The following is a 23,854-nucleotide window of genomic DNA, read 5'->3' as shown; positions in this document are numbered from 1 at the left end:
ATCTTGCAGCGCGCGGGATCGCCAGCCAGAGACTGTGGCCAGAGTTAGCTGAAGGTTGTCCTGCATAGACCCTTTCCATTGCCAGCCTGCCAAGCAGCCCCGCCCTGGCTGCCCAGTCCCAAGTCTAGGTTAATGCAGTAACTCGTCGCTTGCAGCCCCACTCTGAGCAGCGACTCGTTCTGGTGCCTACCCCTGAGAAAAGAGACGCCGGACAGTCAGCCTCCCGGCGGCCGCGATGCCGAACGTGCAGCTGCCGCCCAAGGAGAGCAACCTCTTCAAACGCATTTTGGTGAGCGGCCGGAGGATACCAGGGCTCCGGAGTTGGGCGGGCTGACGGCGGCGGCGGTGCGGGCCGGACTTGGTCTCCGTTGTGCTCTTTGTTTACCTCGGAGCCCGACTTCCCCGCCCCGCCGCAGACGAGGCCGCTTGGGCCGCTCCGGCCGCTCCGCGCTCCCGCCCTCCCTCTGCAGCGGTGCGGCGCGGCTCGCCTCGCCTTGCCTTGCTCCTGCCGTGCGCTTCCAGAAACTTCCCGCGCCCGGGGATCGCGGTGGCTTCCCTACCCTCTGCGGCGCCTGAATCCTCCCCAGTTTGTTTCCCTGTCCCCCGGGGTTGTTCTTCGGTCCTTAGTGTTTACTCGAAGACCCTGCACCCCAATACCTGTCAGAGCCGGAGCGGTCAGCTGGCGGGGTGGGGCCCCTGGTTTATTCAGGTAATGGGAAAATTAAGCCGGTCTCCTTTTGGGAGAGTGTTTGCTTGTTTGTAATGTACCGTATTTACCTTCGTTGAGAAGTGAGTAGGTGACTTGAACTGCACTTAAGTTGTCATAAATTTGAACAGCTCTTTGCTTTTAACTCTCATGAGTGATTACAGCAGCGTATACCAACTGGTTTTGCACTTGAGAGCATTTGTGTTTTGTTTCGGAGCAGAAACTTGAATAATGACCCGGTAATGAGACCGCTGCTAAGCCGAGAGGGGGTTTTCCTTGGGCTGTGTGCCCGCGGCCCTGGATCCTTCACAGTTTTGCAGGTTCCATCCTTACAGGGAGGTGGGGAGACACGACATGCTGACACAGGACCTGAAATTAACGTTGTTGATAGATAGCTGTCTTTAGTAGTCTTGTCTTTTTATCCGAAATCAGGTTGTGTAGTTGCAGAACAAGCTTTTAGATTTTAAGGGTGAATATGTATTGAAAGCTTGTGTTAAATAGCGGTTAGTTGTTGCTTGACTAAAAATAAAATACTAATTATAGAATAGTTTCACGTATTATCACCGACTGATAAAAATTCATAGATGTGCAAAGCCAATAAAAACTTAATATTTAGTCTTTAGAATGTTAATGATTCATAATAGATGGGATGAAAATTTTAAATCTTAATTTTATGTGGTTCTTTGTGTTGAGCAAATCAGAGACAAGTGTAGAACCATAAAAATATTAATTATTGAAGCATGACAAATTGCTTAATTGGACTTTGTGTGTTTCTTTTGTTTTTCTCATACCCTTCTATTTTCTGCAGTATGGAATTGGAGGAGCGATTTTTTTTTTTTTTTTTTTTTTTTTTTCCCCTATTAGGTTTTAAAAATTTTTTGTCCAGGAAATCTGAAACATTAATAAGAGATCATCTATAACTTGTTGGTTGGATTTAAGGTCATTTGACATTGTTTCTAAAAGACAATACTTCTTTTCTTTCTGTATGGGTATTTTCTAGTTTAAATTATGTATCAGTAGCATACAGAAGAAAACATTTACATGAATTATTACTTTTAGGTTACACAAAAGTTAATGAAGCTACTGAAATAACTTTATCCCAGTAAATTGGGAAATGCTAAACATTTTCTTAACTAAGTATATAAAATGTTTATTATAGACTTGCATAGATTGAGGAGGTTGCTGAGAAGTGAATGATTTTATCATCATATAGTTGCAATAAATGTGGGTAAAATTTTGCTACAACAAATTCCATGGCAAACAAAAGTTTCTATAAATAAATTATTTTTAAGTTTGGTTAGTGTACTACAGTGCTTTGCCACCAACAGTAATTTTTTTCTATTAATTATCACTGTACTTAAAGACATCCATACAAATTACCTATCTGGCTTATTACCTATTCTGTTTGGCTTATATCTGTCTTATTCCCCAGACCAGCTGTCAACATTACATTGTATTAACGTTGGAGCTATTCTATTTTCTCTTTATGGATAAGACAAATGAAACTCGAATGTAAAATGACCAACTGTCTAAAGTTCTGTCAGATTAATAGTAAAGTTGAACCTAGAATCTTTTTTTTTTCTTCTATTAAGTATATAGTAGTACTACTTATTGAACTTAAGACTTCTTTACTGGAGTACTTGGACTCTAGACCAAACTACCTGGATAAGAATTATGGTTCTGACAGTAGCTTTGTAAACTCAATAACTATCTTAGATTCTCAGTCTAAATGGAGATATCATGTATCTCATAGGCTTTCCTGGGACTTAAATAAAGATTAATCGAGAACTATGCCTACACACAGTAAATGTTTCCAGTAGGTTACTTAACACTTGGTAAGCCAGAAAAAATATATATATATAATATTTTTCTTTCCTTCTTCCCCAGTATTTCCTTCTGTATCCCCAACCCCAATTCTTATCATTTGTCAGGTGAACTCCAAGTCCAACTCAGATTGTTTTTCTAAAGTATTTAGATTAAGTAATATAGTAACATGGTTGGAAATATAGGTTTCTTTGCTATCATTGTCTTCCAGCCATTTAGTTCCCTTCCTCAGAGGCAGTCAAGCTCAATTTAAACTATCTTTTCTGTGATGACTTTTTACGTTCACTCTACATTGAACCACCACAGCAGTGATTTAACTGTATCCTTATCTGTTGCTGGTGCCATTTTGCTTTGATTTAAGAGGTTGTATTTATTGAGCATTCCAATTTGTCTAGATCACGGAGGTGTTATGACAAATGTTTTTATGCTAGAAAAGACTACTTCTTTCTTAGAACTTATTCCATAGTGGGGAAGTTAGATAATAAACAGGCAATTAATAAAGAAATTTCAGAGAATGATATAGCACTGTGTAGAGGAGTAATATAACTAGAGAATACATGTAGTGGGGGAAGGATAGGAGACTGGCAGTATTAGCCACATGACTATGGTCATGTAGATGTAGAAGACTTGGATAATAAATCAGCCATGGGAAGATCCCAGGAAGAACATTTCAGGTGGAAGAAACACAGCGTAGAAGCCCTAAAGTGGGGTTAACCTCATCATCCTGAGTGGTAGAACACCCAGTCTTCCTGAATAACAAAAGTAAGGGAGAGTGGAAGAGATGAGATTGTTCTCTTGGTCAGTGATTGCTGAAGATGTGCATTGATCACTTAGTCTGAACTGGTGGCATTGAGGAATAAAGATGTTGCTTATGCTTGTGTTGGACTAGCGATGGTCTTTGGAGCCAGACCAGAGTTTGCAGCTAAGCTGAACTACTTATAAATAAGTTTTTTGAACTCTTGAGTTTCAGTTTCCACATTTGCAAGGTAGAAGTAATGATACCTACCTTAAGGAATTGTTATAAGAACTAAGGTGGCAATGAGACTAAAGATAAATGCTGTCAAGGGTGTGGAGAAAAGAGTATTCTTGGATATTGTTGGTGGGGATGTAAATTAGTACAGCCATCATGGAAAATAGTGTGGAGGGTCCTCACAAAATATCCAGAGGAAATGAAATCAGTGTGTCAAAGAGACATTTACCCTCGCATGCTCATTGCAGCCCTATTCACAACAGCTAGTGGAAACAACCTAAGTGTTCATGAACTAATAAGTGGATAAAGAAAACATGGTACATATTCACAATAGAGTACTATTCATTCATAAAAAGAATGAAATCCTGGCATTTTCAGCAACAACACAGATGGAACTGGAGATAGTTGTTAAGTAAAATAAATAAGTCAGGCACAGAAAGACATGTCACTCATGTGAATACTGAAAAAGTTGATCTCAAAAAGTTGAGTAGAATGGTAGTTACCAGAGGTTGGTGAGAATGGTGGAAGCAGGGGATGAGGAATGGTTGAACGGTGGGTTCCAAGTTACAATTATAGAAGAGTGGGAAATTCTGTTGTGCTGTTGTAGAGCAGGTTGACTGTGAATAACAGTAATATACTGTGTATTTCAAAAAGCTAGAAGAAAGGATTTTGGAAGTTTTCACCAGAAAGAAATGATAAATGTTTGAGGGGGTAAATGCTTAACCTAATTTAAGCAGTATGCAGTGTATGTAGTATTGAAACATTTGATGGTATCCCATTAATATGTATAATTTTTATGTTTCTATGTGTGACTTAAAACACAAATCTGGGTGTGGTGAGGCACACCACACCCAGTGGATGTGGTAATTTACAGGTCGAATATTCCTTATCTGATATGCTTGAGACTGGAAAATGTTTCAGATTTCAGAGTTTTTGAGATTTTGAAATATTTGCATAGACTACAAGTTGAACATGCCTTATCCAAAAATCTTTATTCCTGGTGGCTCAGGAGGCTGAGGCGAGATCACAAGTTCAAAGCCAGCCTCATAGTTTAGCGAGACCCTAAGTGACTTAGTGAGACCCTGTCTCAAAACAAAATATAAAAAGGGATGGATATGTAGCTCGGTGTGATTAAGTGTCCCTGGGTTCAATCCCTGATATTAAAAAAAAAAAAAAAAGAAAAGAAAAAAAGGGCATTAAGATTTGCCAAGTTATACTCAGCTTCTAGAAAAGCGAGGCAAAGAGTAGGTAACAAAAGTACACATCATGTTTTTTAAGTGATATAAATTGATTATAATTCTTGTTTAGACCTCATTTTGGATCTTGAATTTAGAATTTATATGATATAGTGAAAAGGTGCTTCTTTACACATTCATTTTTTAAAATAATTTTTATTCATATTTCTTTGCAGAAATGTTATGAACAGAAGCAATACAAAAATGGCCTCAAGTTTTGCAAGATGATTCTTTCGAACCCCAAATTTGCTGAACATGGAGGTATTGTCTCTGTTGAGAGATTGCCGTGGACAAATTTGATTCCAAAATCAAAGGAAGTGATAAAGAATACTTCCCATATTCAAGGCCTTGAATCTCTCTATTGAGTGTATATATGTTCATTCTTAGCTATGCTTCATGGAAGTCTTATTCTAGACTACTTAGATTATGCTTCAGTGTTTGTAGGATCTTTAGGTGTGAAGTATTGGAAAAATTGGATGAGGTAATTTACAGGTCGAATATTCCTTATCTGATATGCTTGAGACTGGAAAATGTTTCAGATTTCAGAGTTTTTGAGATTTTGGAATATTTGCATTGACTACAAGTTGAACATGCCTTATCCAAAAATCTGAAATCTAAAAGTTTTTGAGTGTATATTGAACCTATTGATGCTCAGAAAGCTTTGAGTTTTTTTGAATTAGAGATGCTCAACCTGTTTAAGTATTTTTATAGATCTGATTTTCTTTTATTACTTGAGTAAAATTTGTTTAGACCTTGATTTTCTGTGTATAAAACTAGGACAATATTTGTGATCCAGAAGTAGTATGAAGGTAGTCAGATGGTTTTATTCTTTTGCAGATGTGCTTTTTGTACATCTCTGACCTTTTTATGTAAATATGGTACTGTTGATCTACCATTAGATTGTGTATATTATGTTTTTCTAGCACTGGTGTTTGTTTGCTTCATCTTTTTTCACTGGTGTAGCCAGTGTTTGTAAAAGGATCCGGTTAGGCATACAAATATGATTCTGTGTTATAGCAAAACTTGTTGAGGTTTCTGAATAACAGACTCAAGGAGTTCTTGAGAACATTTTATTGGGAAAATAAGCTGACCTTGCTTACCTTTCTAGTAATGTTTAAAGGATTCTTTGAAGGGTGAAGTCTTCATTTCATGGAATTTTTGCAATTTAAAGCTTAGTTTCAAGCTTTTTAGCTATGGAGTCTTTATCCAAATGGAGTCTGTGGAAAAGTTCAATATGTAAGAGAGATGAGAGATGTTTGGTTATTGGGGACCAGGCTAATGGATCACTGTGTTCTGAAAATTCCAGAGTCTCAGTTTAAAAACCACTGTTCTCAGAGCCCTGGGTTCAATCCCCAGCACTGCAAAAACACAACAAAACAAAAAAAACACTGTTCTTGTCTGTCTGATTCCCTTCTTGTGGATTACTGAGAGAATTATTTCATTCTAAACCATCTTTATCTTCCATTAACTTTCTAATATATTTTTAGGTTGCCACTCCTGTAGTCTGATGGTATGCTCTTGAAATGCAAGTTGATGTTAATTAGCCAAGAATTAGTTGAAGTTCTGTTGCAATATTGAATATAGTGATTTAAATTATGTCTGTCTCTTTATTAAGGTGGATTCATTGTTTTTGTGAGGTATAAGTTAGGTGATGATTGGCTAGAATTGATCTCAGGGAAAGCTGGGGAATGGTTATAGTAGATTTCATTCAGTAGGAATCAAGAGCTTGCTTTGTTAATTTTTTTCTGTAGGGTTTCAACCTTTTTTTTTTTTTTTTTTTGCAGTACTGGGGACTGAACCCAGGGACTCGTGCTTGCAAGGCAAGCAATCTACCAACTGAGCCGTATCCCCAGCCTGGTTTCAACCTTTTTTATTGTCATAAAAAGGACAAAGCATTTGAGCAACTTCATTATAGCTTAAGGAGTTTTAGAAAAGGTCTTGGATTAAGCTTTAAGAAAATACTTAAGTGTAGTTTTACTTTTTATATTTGTAGAAAAGTTCTGAGATTAAAAAGATGAATAGTGTAAGCATTGAGGCAGTACTAACCCTTCATTTTTCAAATGTTAATATAGTACTAAGAGAATAATTTGAATATTTCATGTGTAAATAGAGGTTAACATTATTTTTCAGAGACTTTGGCTATGAAAGGATTAACATTGAACTGTTTAGGAAAAAAAGAAGAAGCATATGAATTTGTTCGTAAAGGACTTCGTAATGATGTCAAGAGTCATGTCTGTATCCTTTTACAGTAGTTACATAGTTTAATTTCATTTATTTCCTAGATTTTTTCTAATTCAAAATAAAAATAAACTTTAAAAACTTTTAAATCTACATAGAAGAGAATTCAGTGAAGTCTTTGTAACTATTACTTAGCTCTAATAATTATTGACTTGTTGTAATACTAGTTTCAACAGTTCCCTACCCCTTGTTTGTTTATTGAAGTATTTTAAAGACAATCCCTATAAAGTGTGTATGTGTGTATTTACTTTTTAGAACAGGTTTGCCTGTGAGTATAACTCAGTAGTAGAACACCTGCACAGCATGCATCCCCATGTGCTCACTCCACCTAGTATCCTAAAATAAGTATGTCCAGAATGAAATTCTCACCTTCTTGTAAGAAGGAACCACCAACTCTTAATTATTTTAAATTATTAATTATTAATTAAATTATTTAAATTATTTAAATTATTAATTATTTTAAATAATCCTTCATTTCTCCTTTGCCCTCCTGCTGCCATAAAAATGCTTATACCCTGTACCTAGATTTTTGTAGCAGTTGCAAGGACTCCGTTGAATGTTATAATGCACCATTCTTTAAGATGTGTGTGTAGGTGTGTTTTTCTTCAGATGTGCATAACCTGGGTGTGGTAGGATTTTAAATCAGTTATCTTTAGGAATAAAGCATAGAATTTAAGAATACTAGCAAGCAAACAAGCAATAAACAATCCCCCAGTTTTATTTATTTAATATTAAGAAAGACACTATATTGGTTATTCAGCTTGGTTTCTATTGACACAGGAATACAACTGTTACTTTACTGAAATATTTTTATTTTTTGGTACTAGGGATGGAATCCAGGGTGGCTCCACCACTAAGCTATATCCCTACCCCTTTTTATTTATTACTTGAGTCAGGATCTCACTAAGTTGCCCTTGCTGGCCTTGATGTGATTCTCTTATTTCAGCCACCTGAGTAGCTGGAATTATAGACTTGTTTCACAGTGCCTGGCTGCTTTACTGAATCTTTACAATTCTAGTTTTCTTTGGATAGTATTCCAATATGTTAATTAAAAAAAAAGTACTTTTTAAAAATGGATCATTGAAAATGATTTTCATTTCTTTTGCACATATATATTTTAATTCACAGTCTTCTTACATAGTGCTCTTATCTTAATTTTTACATTTAATTCATTCAGCAACTGACTAGTATTGAACATGAATAGACTTGTTAGTGTTTTCACATATTTAGCTTAGCATTATTTCAAAATAGTAAATACTTATTTTTCTATCCCAGTGCCTACCCCAGGGTGAAGAGAGAGGGCATGTAAGTATGATAGTTGGTTTTTTTTTTTTTTAGCTCCAAGATATGTTAAGACTTTAATTTGTGATAAGTAAACTTAATTTTTGTGGTCTTTATTATCACAAGTGAACTTAGTGATGGTTAAATTCATTGAATGTAAACTTGTTTTAAAAGATAATTGCATATTGGGGCCATGACTCAGGGGTAGAGTGCATGTCTAGCATGTGTGAAGCATCCCCCGAACCACAAATAAATAAATAAAATAAAAATTAGCCTTTTTGAAAAAAGGTAGTTGTGATTTTTGTGTAAGTGAATTTTGAGGCTACTGGGATAAAAAAGTGAGGGAATAGAGGTATAAAAATGTGAAGAATTTTTGCCAAGAATTTCCTAAAGTTAGTGAAAAAGTTGTGGAAAGTTTCAAGCACATAGAAAAGTAGAGAGGATTAAATAGTGATCTTCTGTGTGCCCATCGTGCAGCTTCAAGAACTTAACAGTTGTCAGTCAAGTTTCATCTGGTTTCATCTTTATCACCCTCATTGTTCCCTTCACTCTTGACCCTAGATCATTCTGAAACTAGTCTTAGATAAAATATCATTTTTTAAAAACATTTTATATTCCAGTTTCTGTGAATGTCTCTATTTCCTTAACTTAATAGGTTGGCATGTATACGGGCTCCTGCAGCGTTCTGATAAGAAATATGATGAAGCTATTAAGTGTTACCGAAATGCCCTCAAGTTAGATAAAGATAATTTGCAAATCTTGAGGGATCTCTCTCTGTTGCAGATCCAAATGAGAGACCTTGAAGGTTACCGAGTAAGTACTTTAGTCTCAAATGTGCATTTTTTTAAAAACTACAGATTGAATTTAAAAGGATGTGAATTCAGAATGTGGTGAGCAGAAGCCAATATTGTATATATTTGATTGATTAGAATCTGTAACAGAAGGGGAAAGTCAGTTGGGACCTTCCTGCAGTAGTAGTTATGAAGCTTCATATTTGAGCATCAAATAAGGATAAATGATTTATTCATATAATTCTTTTTAAAAAATTTCTCATGTGCAAATGCTATACTAGATTCTTTGTGAGTTTGCCATTCAACTTTTATAATTGAAATTAAATATATAGAGTAATTAGCTTTATTATAGGTTAGTAAATATAAAATAACATGAGAAGGATTACCATAAGTCAGTCTTTCTGTAGTTCAGGACTCTCCAGAACATTTTCAACTCTACTGGACTCTCCACATGTATATCCACTTAGTATCCTATCCATATCAGTATGTCTAGAATGAAATTCTCACTTTCTTGTATGAAGGAACCAACAACTTTTAACAGTTCTTTTTAAATACAGTCACATACTTCTTTCTTTTGCCCTCTTACTGCCATATAATTCTTATGCCCTTCACCTAGATTTTTGCAGCAGTTGCAAGGATTCTGTTGGACCTTATGATGAACCTTTCTTCAAGGTGTGTGTGTAGGTGTGTTTTTCTTCAGCTGTGCATAACCTGGGTGTGATGGGAATTAAATCAGTTATCTTTAGGAATAAGGCATAGAATTTAAGAATATTGGCAAGACAGTGGCTGTTAAACTGAATTGTGAAATAATAAAAAGAGAGCTATTGTGAAATAAGTTAAAAAAGAGCTGGTGGTGAAAGCAATAGACCTGTGGAACTTTAGTGGTATTAAAGAACAAAGATAGGAATGTCACCAAGTGAGAGTGTTGGCAGGATAGGAACTGTGGTTAGAATCTAATATGTGGATTTATGATTTCTGGGTGGCATATGAAGGTTTAGGGTGTGGTTGTGGAAGTGCGTCCTTGAAGCAGGGTAGAGGAGATCACTGAAGATTAGGAAATCTTGGAAATAGAATAATAGATTATTGGCTAGATGACCCACATTAATATTGCATTTTCCCAGGCTAATGGCAGTTTGGCAGAGAGAAGAAAACTGACTCAGACTTAAAGAATGGGAGTAACAGAGAAGTAACAGTGAAAATAAGGGATAGAATGATATAACTTAATGTCATGCTAAAGGGAACCAGACACAATGAGGGCAGGTACTGAGGAGTTTTGTCATATTTCTTTTTTAAATAAAGGATCTAAAGGAGATCCCTGTGTCATATAGTGTGGTTAGACTCAACTTGGCACTCTTTTCAACCATCTAACAACAGAGTTGTGAAAACTAAATGTGACTTTTTCCCTGTTCCCTTGCAGTTTGTGTTCTTCATTTGACCTGTTCCTTTAAGTAGTGGCATTTACCTAAAATTTGGAGAGATGAGCTTGGAATGATGGATTTGTGTAGGGAGACTGAATTTATGCTAGTCAAGATACCTCTTCTGAGACAACCATGAAGGAATTTCTGGTGTTTTGTCCCTAAATTGTATAGGAGCCGAGCTGTATTACAGTGGCATTGGGTGTATTTCTGCTATGAGAGTCCAGTTGGTGATTGTTCCCCTGGCCTTTTCCATCCTATTTCTAGAATCAATTTCAACAATGTAAATACACTGTAATTTCATATGTTTTAAAACTATCTAGTATAATAAACTACCTTGGTTTTTCTTACAAAGTGTTTTATCAGAGGACGGTTTCATTATATAAAGGTAATTTACAAGGCATCCCAAAGGAATGGTCCTCAAAGACAAGTTTTCAGTGACAGCTTTACAATAAATATTACAGGGTATAATATAATTAATATAGGAACATAAGTAATTTAAATAAGCATAAAGAGTATTTCTATCTTATCCTGGAACTGGCATTTGTTGATTGACTTCTTTAGAAAGGGGTTAATAGTATTAGATTCTTTTCTTAAAGCTCTGATGAAATATAAACGTTTTAGAGAAGGTTAAAAAGAGCTAAAACAATAACAAAATTTTTTTTTTAAAGGAGACAAGATATCAGCTTCTTCAGTTGCGCCCAACACAACGTGCTTCCTGGATTGGATATGCCATTGCATACCATTTGCTGAAAGATTATGATATGGCATTAAAACTATTGGAAGAATTTAGACAAACTCAGCAAGTAAGAGCTTCATTTTAATATATTTTCATACCTTCATAGACTGAAAAAGAGACTTTCAAATTGCCCTGCTCCCAAATTTGAAACTATGGAAAAACTTGAAAAATTTCCTGACATAGTTGGAAAATTTTTAAATGTAAAATTCTTAAAACAAAGTAAATAATAGAAAAACATCTTATTCTATAATGTCAACAGTATTCAAATGGCTAAAGAAAATACATAAATTGAAAATAGTTGTGAAATTGTTACTGATATATTTGTAGCTCAGTGGTTGAGTGCTTGCTTAGTGTGCTCAAAACCCTGTGTTTGATCCCCAACATCCCACCTCCCAAAGCATACATACATACACACACACACACACACACACACACAGAGTCACATTTTTTGTTTTACATATGTAAATATATTCTAATATGTTTATATGTAAAATAGAAAAATACAAAGGCTTATACTGTGTATCATCAGAGAAATGTTAACATTTTCCATAATTGCTCCAGATTTTATTAAAAAAAAAAAAAGTTGCAGAAAGAGCTAAATTCCTTTCATGTGCCTCTCTAGTGGTAACCACTGTTCTGAAATTGTTGTACATCATGTTTATTTTATATATAAATCTATAAAAGATAAAACCTATTTTTTGTATTTAAAATGTATATAAATGATGCAGTTTTTTTCATTCAACATTTTTAAAGACATGTTAATACATGTAGGGCTAGTTTATCCATTTTTAATTACTGTTTGGTTTTCCATTATATAAATAGTGCTATAGTGAATATCTTTGTCTACTGTTCCATTGGCCATATTTGTGTGTAAATCTTAAGCTAGAATTGGAGAGTTGTAGCTCTCTGTATATCTTCATCTTTGCTAGACCATGTATTGTCACACTCTGAAGTAGCTCTATTATTTTGCTATCCTGGGAGAGCTTTACCATTGAGTTACATCCCTAGCCCTTTTTATTTTTATTTTGAGATAGGGTCTTGCTAAGTTGCTGAGGCTCCTGGCTCAGCCTCCCTGTAGCTGGGATTAAGGGTGTGTGCCATCTCTCTGGTCAGCTTTACTAATTTAAATGCCCACTAACAGTATTTTATGGTTTTTGTTTCCCTGCATCTTATTGACACTGGGTATCAGCTTTATTAGTTTTTACCAGTCTTGTGGGATTGAATTTTTTTCTCATTTTTCTTTTGTGTTATCTTGACTATTAACAAGGTTAAAGGATATTAAGGCAAGGGATACTGGTCTATAGTTTTCTTTTGATGATTGTCTGGTTTTGGTATTAGTGTAATGCTGGCCTCATGGGATGAGTTGGGAAGTGTTTCCTCCTGTTTTATTTTTTGAATGTGTTTGTGAAAGATTGTTGTTAATTCTTTCGTAAACATTTGGTAGAATTCACTTGTGATGCTCTCTGGTTCTGACCTTTTCTTTTTGGGAAGTTAATTGATTACTTATTCTTTACTTGCTGTGGTTCTACTCATATTTTTTTATTTCTTGAATCAATTTTGGTGACTGTTTTTCTGGAATTTAGTCCATTTTATCTAGTATCTAATTTGTTACTAGGCAGTTTTCATAGCATATATATTTCATAGTGGTAACATCCTATTTTTCATTCCTTATTTTAGTAATTAGTCTTCTCCCTGTTTTTCTTGGTCATTCTAGCTAAGGTTTGTTGATTTTATTGATCTTGTCAAAGAATTAACTTGTACTTTTGTTGATTTTTCTCCGTGGTTTTGTTGGGGCATTCCTTTCAACACTCAACCCAGGGAGTTTACAACATTGCCCTTGGCTTTTACTTCCTGCTTGTGCAGAATCTAAAGATCAGGAAGAGGTGATTGATCTTCAGGACTTCTCAGATCTTTCCTAAGCATATACACTCCCCATGTGTGTATATAGATTCTCATATATTTTAGACTCTTTAAAGCCCCTATGGACATTTCATTTCCAGGCTTGTCCTTGAAGCTTTTTGGATGCCATCTTTTTCTTGTCTGTTATTCATTGCTTCAGGTACTGTAAAGGTGAAACACTTAATCGTAATTGTTGAAAATAGGAAACAACTTCCCTCTTCCCCAGGCTTTTTGCTCTGTTTAAGCTCTAAATGTGTGGTCTTTTAGGGAATCACTAGATTTGTTAGTTAATTATGATTCTTTGGAGACTAGGCTTTGAAAGACCTCCAGCTTTCCTCTTTTCTCTCTAGTGGCTGCCAAATTGCTTTGGGAATACAATGCTATTTACCGTAAGAGAACATGGAATATGACTAAGTTATGTTAAAATGCTACAAAGCTCACTGTTGATACTGGGCTTTTGATTAATTTCCAGAGTTGTTAAAAAATTGATTCAGACAGGTTTTTCCAGTTCTTTGAATTGCTTTTACGGAAGAGTGAAGTTGTCATTCTCTTTGTATTTTCCTGAAGAAAACCTTTACTTTTGGCAAATTACTCTAAAAGTAAGGGGTGGGGTGGTTGTGTGTGTGTGTGTGTTTGGAATGGTAGTGAGGCTAATTTTACCTGCTAGGATGATTTTTCTCTTTTCACCTACTAAGTAATTCTCAGTACAAAGCTCATTTATAGTCCTTTATGTCTCCATTCCTATTTTCAGCATTATTTTCCAGTTTTTGTTTTGCTAGATTAGGATATAGCTCTCTTTTATCACCTTATCATCTCTTCTCTGTTCTCATGTAATTATTTGTATAGTTATATGAACATATTGATTCTTTAAGAAGTGATCTTTAATCCATTAGGGACTATATTTACATCTCTGTGACTGATGCCAGCAACTATTTGCAGTATCTCTTGGTTCTCCACATTGTAACTTGAGGATATTGAGGCATGTATCCTTCATTTGTGCTTCTTGCCTATCTCCCAGCTTCTTTTATCTCTGATTTGCTTTTATGTTGTCAAAAGTTTGATAACATTTAATATCTGTTTTATAACAATAAATTCTTATACTCTGTCTATAGGTTGATTATTTTTTTATTTTTTTATTTTGAATTAGTTTTCTATTCACAAGAATTTGCAAAAATAGTACCTTTTATCCAGTGATCCCTGAGGATAATTCTTATATAACTATAGGACATTGTCAATAACAAATTGTCAATTTATGTCTTTTTGGAGTCTTGGGATTTTTTCCAATATCAGTATATGAAGATTTCAATTTACTTATATCCCCAACATTTTATTGTCCAATTTTTGATGAAGGCATTTTAGTATGTAATAGTGTCTTTGTTTTAATCTGCATTTCTGTGATGACTAATGATATTGAACACTTTTATTCATGATCTTATTTGCCATGTGTATTTTTTTGAAGTGTCAATACACATTTTTTTTAAAAAATTGGGTTGTTTGTCTTATACTTGACTTGTATGAATTCCTTACATACTCTGAATACAGTTTCTTATCAAATACATCATTAGAAGATATTTTCTTCTCGTCTGTAACTTGTTCTTTCATGATAGTAATAATGCATTTTATAAAGGAAAAGTCTTAAATATTGATAAAGCCCAGTGTTTTCTTTTACGCATGTAGTCAGAAAGATTTTCTCCAGTTCTTCTAAAATTCTTTTTAGCACTCTTTTTCTTTTTTTTTTTCTTTTTTCTTTTTTATTGTAAACAAATGGGATACATGTTGTTTCTCTGTTTGTACATGGCATAAAGGCATACCATTTGTGTAATCATAAATTTACATAGGGTAATGTTGTTTGATTCATTCTGTTATTTTTTCCCTTCCTCCCCACACCTCCCACCCCTCTTTTCCCTCTATACAGTCCTTCCTTCCTCCATTCTTGCCACCCTCCCTAAGCCTAACTCTAACCATAACACTAACCCCTCCCAACCCCCATTATGTGTCATCATCCACTTATTAGCGATATCATTCGTCCTTTGTTTTTTTGAGATTGGCTTATCTCACTTAGCATGATATTCTCCAATTTCATCCATTTGCCTGCAAATGCCATAATTTTATCATTCTTTATGGCTGAGTAATATTCCATTGTATATATATATACCACAGTTTCTTTATCCATTCATCAATTGAAGGACATCTAGGTGGGTTCCACAATCTGGCTATTGTGAACTGAGCAGCTATGAACATTGATGTGGCTGTATCTGTAGTATGCTGATTTTAAGTCCTTTGGGTATAGGCCAAGGAGTGGAATAGCTGGGTCAAATGGTGGTTCCATTCCAAGTTTTCTAAGGAGTCTCCACACTGCTTTCCAGAGTGGCTGCACTAATTTGCAGGCCCACCAGCAATGTATGAGTGTACCTTTCTCCCCACATCCTCCCCAACACCTGTTGTTGCTTGTATTCTTGATAATCGCCATTCTAATTGGGGTGAGATGGAATCTTAGGGTGGTTTTGATTTGCATTTCTCTTATTACTAGAGATGTTGAACATTTTTCCATATGTTTGTGGATTGCTTGTAGATCTTCTGTGAAGTGTCTATTCATTTCCTTAGCCCATTTGTCGATTGGATTATTTGTATTCTTGGTGTAGAGTTTTTTGAGTTCTTTATAGATTCTGGAGATTAGCGCTCTATCTGAAGTATGATTGGCAAAGATTTTCTCCCACTCTGTAGGCTCTTTGTTCGCATTGCTGATAGTTTCCTTTGCTGAGAGAAAGCTTTTTAGTTTGAATCTGTTCCAGTTATTGATTCTTGCTTTTATTTCTTGTGCTATGGGAGTTCTGTTGATGAACTCTGGTCCTAAGCTGACATGTTGAAGCTCTGGACCTACTTTTTCTTCTATAAGATGCAAGGTCTCTGGTCTGATTCTGAGGTCCATAATCCATTTTGAGTTTGGTGCATGGTGAGAGATATGGGTTTAGTTTCATTCTGTTGCATATGGATTTCCAATTCTCCCAGCACCATTTGTTGAAGAGGCTATCTTTTCTCCATTGCATATTTTTGGCCGCTTTGTCTAGTATGAGAAAATTGTATTTATTTGGGTTTGTGTCCATGTCCTCTATTCTGTACCATTGATCTACTTTTCTGTTTTGGTACCAATACCATGACGTTTTTGTTACTATTGCTTTGTAGTAGAGTTGAAGATCTAGTATTGCGATACCCCCTGCTTCACTCTTTCTGCCAAGGATTGCTTTAGCTATTCTGGGTTTTTTATTCTTCCAGATGAATTTCATAATTGCTTGCTCTATTTCTGTAAGGTACATCATTGGGATTTTAATTGGAATTGCATTGAATCTGTATAGCACTTTTGGTAGTATAGCCATTTTGACAATATTAATTCTGCCTATCCAAGAACATGGGAGATCTTTCCATCTTCTAAGGTGTTCTTTAATTTCTTTCTTTAGTGTTCTGTAGTTCTCATTGTAGAGGTCTTTCACCTCTTTCGTGAGATTGATTCCCAAGTATTTAATTTTTTTCGATGCTATTGTGAATGGGGTAGTTTTCCTAATTTCTCTTTCTGAAGATTCATCACTTAGGTATAAAATGCATTAGATTTACGTGCATTGATCTTATATCCCGCTACTTTACTGAATTCCTTATGAATTTTTCTGGTGGAATTTCCTGGTTCCTCTAAGTATATAATCATATCATCAGCAAATAGGGATAGTTTGAGTTCTTTTCCTATTCGTATCCCTTTAATTTCTTTGGTCTGTCTAATTGCTCTGGCTAGAATTTCAAGGATGATATTGAAAATAAGTGGTGAAAGAGGGCATCCCTGCCTTGTTCCAGTTTTTAGGGGGAATGCTTTCAATTTTTCACCATTTAGAATATTATTAGCCATGGGCTTAGCGTAGATGGCCTTTACAATGTTAAGGAACGTTCCCACTATCCCTATTTTTTCTAGTGTTTTGAGCATGAAGGGGTGCTGTATTTTATCAAATGCCTTTTCTGCATCTATTGAAATAATCATGTGATTCTTGACTTTAAGTCTATTGATATGGTTAATTACATTTATTGATTTCCTGATGTTGAACCAACCTTGCATCCCTGGGATGAAACCCACTTGATCATGGTGCACTATCTTTTTAATATGTTTTTGTATGCGATTTGCTAAAATTTTGTTGAGAATTTTTGCGTTGATGTTCATTAAGGATATTGGTCTGAAATTTTCTTTCCTCGATGTGTCTCTATCTGGTTTAGGTATCAGGGTAATATTGGCTTCATAGAATGAGTTTTGGAGGGTTCCCTCCTCTTCTATTTTATGGAATACTTTGAGAAGTCTTGGAATGAGCTCTTCTTTAAAGGTTTTGTAGAACTCAGCTGAGAACCCATCTGGTCCTGGACTTTTCTTTGTTGGTAGGCTTTTGATGACTTCTATTTCATTGCTTGAAATTGGTCTTTTTAAATTGTGTATGTCCTCCTCGTTCAGTTTAGGCAATTCATATGTCTCCAGAAACCTGTTGATGTCTTCGAAATTTTCTATTTTGTTGGAGTATAGATTTTCAAAATAGCTTCTAATTATGTTTTGTATTTCAGTCGTGTCTGTTGTGATATTTCCTTGTTCATTCCGAATATTAGTGATTTGGGTTTTCTCTCGTCTTCTCTTTGTTAGTGTGGCGGCTAAAGGTTTATAATTTTGTTTATTTTTTCAAAGAGCCAACTATTTATTTTGTCAATTTTTTGTATTGTTTCTTTTGTTTTAATTTCATTGATTTCAGCTCTGAGTTTAACTATTTCCTGTCTTCTACTACTTTTGGTGTTGGTCTGTTCTTCTTTTTCTAGGGCTTTGAGCTGTAGTGTTAGGTCGTTTATTTGTTGAATTTTACTTCTTTTATTAAATGCGCTCCATGAAATAAATTTTCCTCTAAGTACTGCTTTCATAGTCTCCCAGAGATTTTGATATGATGTATCTTTGTTCTCGTTTACCTCTAAGAATTTTTTTATTTCCCTCCTGATGTCTTCTGTTATCCATTCATCATATAATAGCATATTGTTCAATCTCCAGGTGTTGGAGTAGTTTCTGTTTTTTACTCTTTCATTTATTTCTAACTTTAATCCATTATGATCTGATAGAATACAAGGTAGTGTCTCTATCTTTTTGTATTTGCTAACATTAGTTTGTGGCATAATATATGGTCTATTTTAGAGAAGGATCCATGTGCTGCTGAGAAGAAAGTGTATTCACTCTTCGTTGGATGGTATATTCTATATTCTATAAATGTCTGTTAAGTCTAAATTATTGATTGTGTTATTGAGATCTATGGTTTCTTTGTTCAATTTTTGTTTGGAAGATCCATCCAGTGGTGAGAGAGGCGTGTTAAAATCACCTAGTATTATTGTGTTATGGTCTATTTGGTTTCTAAAATTGAGAAGGATTTGTTTAACATACATGGATGAGCCATTGTTTGGGGCATAGATGTTTATGATTGTTATATCTTGCTGGTTCATGCTTCCCTTAAGCAGTATTAAAATGTCCTTCTTTATCCCTTCTGACTAACTTTGGCTTGAAGTCCACATTATCTGAAATGAGGATGGACACTCCAGCTTTTTTGCTGAGTTCATGTGCATGGTATGTTTTTCCCCATCCTTTCACCTTTAGTCTATGGGTATCTCTTTGTATGAGGTGAGTCTCTTGCAGGCAACATATTGTTGGATCTTTCTTTTTAATCCAATCTGCCAGTCTATGTCTTTTGATTGATGAATTCAGGCCATTAACATTCAGGGTTATTATTGAGATATGATTTGTATTCCCGGTCATTTGGTTCTTTTTTAAAATTTTATTCATTTATTTTTTTTTGACACAAGTTGGTTCCTCCTTTATTTGACAGTTCCTTTAGGATAATTCCTCCCTTTGCTGATTTGCTTCTTTGTTTTTTATCTCTTCCTCATGGAGTATTTTGCTGAGAATGTTCTGTAATGCTGGCTTTCTTTTTGTAAATTCTTTTAGCTTTTGTTTATCATGGAATGATTTTATTTCATCGTCAAATTTGAAGGTAAGTTTTGCTGGGTATAAGATTCTTTGTTGGCATACATTTTCTTTCAGAGCTTGAAAAATGTTGTTCCAGGCTCTTCTAGCTTTTAGGGTCTGGATTAAAAAATCTGCTGATATCCATATTGGTTTCCGCCTGAATGTAATTTGGTTTTTTTCTCTCACAGCCTTTAAAATTCTGTCTTTATTTTGTATGTTAGGTATTTTCATTATAATGTGCCTTGGTGTGGGCCTGTTGTAATTTTGTGTATTTGGAGTCCTATAAGCCTCTTGAACTTGATTTTCCATTTCATTTTTCAGATTTGGGAAATTTTCTGCTATTATTTCATTGAATAGATTGTTCATTCCTTTGGTTTGTTTCTCTAAGCCTTCCTCAATCCCAATAATTCTCAAATTTGACCTTTTCATGATATCCCATAGTTCTTGCAGATTCTGTTCATGATTTCTTACCATCTTCTCTGTTCAACTTTGTTTTCAAGGTTAAATATTTTGTCCTCAATATTTGAGGTTCTATCTTCCAGGTGTTCTATCCTATTGGTTATGCTTTCTATGGAGTTCTTAATTTGGTTTATTGTTTCCTTCATTTCAAGGATTTCTGTTTGGTTTTTTTTCAATATCTCTAACTCTTTATTGAAATGATCTTTTGCTTCCTGTATTTGCTCTTTTAACTGTCGATTGGTGCGATCATTTAATGCCTGCATTTGCTCTTTCATCTCATCATTTGCTTCCCTGATCATTTTAATTATGTACATTCTGAACTCCCTTTCTGTCATTTCTTTTGCCATGCTGTCGTTGGATTTTATTGATGTAACATCTAGATTTGTTTGGGGCATTTTCTTCCCTTGTTTTCTCATATTGTTCAGGAATCAGTGGATCATTAAGACATTGCAGGTTTCCTCTATTGACTTATAATGTCCCTGAAGATTGCTAGTATATCTCCTCTTATCCTTCAGTAGCCTGAAGTGTTGGAGGAAGTTGATAATGCGGTGCTCCACAAGGAAGCTGCCTCTCTAGGGTTGGTGACCCTCAGGTGGGGTATATTCCCTGCTAGTGGGCAGAGGTGCCTCCACTTGTTGACCAATGGTCATCCAAAGGGGAAGTAGGCTATGGGCTGAGGCACGTCCTGTTTGTGCCTGTGTCTCTGGTTTTACCGTCCTTGTGGGAAAACCTCACCCGGCAGGGAAGACTCACCCGGTGGGGAGGTCTCGCTGGTTAGTTCCCCTCCTAGAGGTTCCCCTCAATGTACAACTACCACCTGGGCTGGGCTGCCTTCCTTTGCAACGTTTCCAGGGGCCCGGACCTACCTCCTGGGCCTGGGAGCCTCACCCTTCGCAGACGAGTCTCCTTAGGCTGCCTCTCCTCAGAGAATCTGCCCGCAGTCCTGGAACCTTCGCTCTGCCCCTCAGCTTGTCTCTGCAGCTTTTCCACCGAAAAGCTGCCTTGTTCCTGGGACCCTGCTCTGCACCTAATTGCCTGCCTATGCGGCCCCTCCTCTGAGCCGCCACCTGGAGCCCCGTAGAATAGCTCCGAGTCCCAGAGACCCGCCACACACCTCTTCCTCTGGACAGTCGCCCGGTGTTCCAACGCAGTCAGTAGGAGTCCAAGCAACTCACTTCGTGTCTCCTCCTCCCGCCAACCGCCCATAGCCCTAGGCAGTCACTCTGAGTCCAAGTGACTCGCCCTTTTCCTCCTACTCCTCGGGGTAGCCCCCCAGGTGTTCAGGAGTGGTCGTTCTGAGTCTAAACAGCTCACCACTCGCCGCCTCCTCTGAGCAGCCACCCGGTGCTCTGTTGCAGTCACTCCTAGACCAAGTGACCCGCCACATTCCTCCTCTTCCTCTGGGCAGCTCCCCGGTGTTCAGAAGCGATTGCTCTGAGTCCAAATAGCTTGCCACGCAGCTCCTCCTCAGGCAGCTGCCCGGAGCCCCAGTGGTTGCTCCGAGTCTAAGCGCTGTGCTGAGCAGCCACCTCTAAGATGATCCCAGTGGTCCGTGTTCACCGCTCCAGTGGGGGGAGGGGCGTCTCACCGAGCAACTCCACTTCACAAAGTTCCCTGCGTTCCGGGGCTACTGCCCCATCCGGTATGCCTCCCCAACGGGAGAGACTCACCCGGTGGCTTTGAGTTGGTCCCTAGTCTCTCACTATCTCCTCTTTTGAATCCTGCGTCCTGGAGCAACATGAAATGCAGCCGCCCTCTAGTCCGCCATCTTGAAACCTCCTAGCACTCTTTTTCTTAGCACTCATATTTAGGTCTCTGATCCATTTTGAGTTAATTTTGTGCATGTCATTTAGGTGTGGAGAGGTAGTTTTTGTATGTGGATATTTAACTGTCCCAACATTATTCCTTAAAAAGACTACCTGTTGCCCATTGTATTGCCTTGGGGAAAATTAGTTGACTGGAATATGAGAGTTTTTTTTGGATCTAGTGTTCTTCTGTCTTTTGTATGTCCTTATACCAGTGCCACACTGTTTTCATTACTGTAATTTACATAAGTTTAATATTTTGAAATGTTTGTCCTTTTGACTTTATTCTTTACTGAGATTGTTTGGCAATCTAAAATGTTCTTTGCATTTTCATATGAATTTCAGGATCAGCTTGTCGATATCTGTGAAAAAACTTGCTGAGATTTTGATAGAGATTGCATTGAATTTAAAGATGAATTTAGAGAGAGTTGCCATCCTGACAATATTAAGTGTTCTGATTCATGATCGTGGAATAGAATGTGTCTCCATTTTTTAGATCTTTAATTTTTCTTGACACATTTTGTAGTTTTCAGTATTTAGACTTTATTTCTTACATTTATTTCTAAATATTTTGTTCTTTTTGATGTTATTGTGGATTGAGCTGTTTTAATTTAATTATTAGGTTGTTCATTGCTAGTATTAGGAAATACAAGTGATTTTTATATATTGACCTTTTATTTTGTGACTACTAGACTCCTTTGGTTCTTGTAAATTTTTGGGTAGATTCCGTAGGATTTGAGTCATTTTTATACTTGAGTATGGGGTTTGCTAAACCACTTGATCATAGACAGAAGTCCCACACCTTTATTTATTTTAAAGACTGTATTAATTATCTATGCTCTTAATCACTTTTATTTGTAACTGCTTGTGAGTTGCTTTTTAAAGTCTGTACAAATGATTCTAAGAAAACGATTTAATTAAACATCTGTAATTACTTCATGTAATTATACAAATTAAGATAATTTGGTTGTTTTCTTTTAGGTCCCTCCCAACAAAATAGACTATGAATATAGTGAACTGATACTATATCAGAATCAAGTGATGAGAGAAGCAGATCTATTCCAGGAATCTTTGGAACATATAGAAACACATGAGAAGCAAATATGTGATAAACTTTTAGTGGAAGAAATTAAGGGTGAGTTAATTTGCTTTTTCTTTTCTTAATGGCCTCAATAAAGCAAAGAATAAAAAGCATATTTTATTCTGTCCTAACTCTTAAATAACACTAGTTATGTGTTAGGTAATATTCTAAACATCTTATTATTAAGCAACTATTAAGTAATTTAATCCTCATATCAGCCATATGATATCATTATTGATACATTTTAGAGATGAGGGGGATTAAAGAACATGATTCCTTACTTTTAACTGTTATACCCTGCTCTTGCTTGCTAATGTATAGCCCTTGAATCATTTCAGTTTTATTGTGATTAGTATTAATGTTAATATTGATGACAATACTATTTTTTAAATATTGATAAAATGTGATTTAAATGACTTGCTCAAATCACAGTGCTTGGTAAGGTAGGTAGTGTTGAATTTGGGTCTAGATTTCATTCTCTTAAGCAGTATGTTATACTGCCTTCATATCAAATATGCATATCCGGATGTAGTAAAATACACTGAGAAAAATAAATGATGACACTGGGCTTATCATTAAGTCATTTATTTTCATTGTAGGCTGATTGTGAAAGCATGAATCCCTATGAATAGTTTTAACATTGTTCATCAACAAAGGGTCTTACAAAGGTTTTCACAAGCTTTGTTACCCATTCTTGAGCAGTGCTGTATTAAATAGAATGTCCTACTAAATTTCATACAGTTGCAGCATCTCTGAAACCTGCTAAAAGTAATAGCTCATAACTCATACTTTTTGTTTTTTCTCTCTTTCTGTATTTCAGGCTATGGTATTACTTAAAGTGCTTTATTTCCTTTAATATTTTAGCATGTTTGTGGTGGGTATTATTTATTTTTCCCATTTTATAGTTGAGGAAACTGAAGCTTTGAGAGATTAAGGACTTGCCCAAAGTTAAGTGGTAGAGTTTCCAAATACATCAGCACATTTTTTCTGATTCCAGAGCTCTTACTTAAGAAAGGAAAAAAAAAAGAAGATTTTTTTATTGTTGGGTTTACTCACTCAACACCATGGAAAAGAATAGACTTTATTTTTCAGAACATTTTTAGATTTACAGCAAAATTGAACTGATGGTATAGAGGGTTCCCATCTATCCCCTGTCCCTACAGAGCCTCTCCCACTCACTTTATATGGGTTTTGACAAATGTTTAATGACATGTATCTACCATTATGGTATCATACAGAGTGCTTTCATTGCCCTAAAATTCCTTTGTGCCTCTCCTGTTCATTTCCTTCTCTCCTAACCCCTGGCAACCACTGGTCATTTTACTTCTCCATAGTTTTTGCTTTATTATATAGTTTGAATCATATATTATGTAGCTTTTCTAGATTGGTTTC

General features: G+C 36.0%; 1 protein-coding gene across 8 annotated transcripts in view; it reads left to right on the top strand.

The window, feature by feature from the left end:
- Naa16 (N-alpha-acetyltransferase 16, NatA auxiliary subunit) overlaps positions 1-23,854 on the top strand; it is a 63,193-nt gene continuing 39,339 nt past the window's right edge. For 7 of the 8 annotated variants that reach the window (XR_007108819.1, XR_007108820.1, XM_047553689.1 and 4 more), the window contains exons 1-6: positions 1-289; positions 4,912-4,996; positions 6,866-6,970; positions 8,910-9,067; positions 11,132-11,266; positions 22,363-22,516. Coding sequence is in view for 6 of the 8 variants with exons in the window: in XM_047553689.1 (XP_047409645.1) it covers positions 236-289; positions 4,912-4,996; positions 6,866-6,970; positions 8,910-9,067; positions 11,132-11,266; positions 22,363-22,516 (691 nt within the window). In the remaining 2 variants the exon portion in view is untranslated. Of the gene's footprint in view, positions 290-4,911; positions 4,997-6,865; positions 6,971-8,909; positions 9,068-11,131; positions 11,267-22,362; positions 22,517-23,854 lie in introns of those variants that run through there. The other variant, XM_047553691.1, reaches the window with a different exon arrangement.

This window comes from Sciurus carolinensis, chromosome 5 (assembly GCF_902686445.1).
Source record: "Sciurus carolinensis chromosome 5, mSciCar1.2, whole genome shotgun sequence".
Taxonomy (NCBI): domain Eukaryota; kingdom Metazoa; phylum Chordata; class Mammalia; order Rodentia; family Sciuridae; genus Sciurus; species Sciurus carolinensis.
Note: the sequence above shows the minus strand (reverse complement) of the source record. Positions and strands in the feature narration are given on the sequence as shown.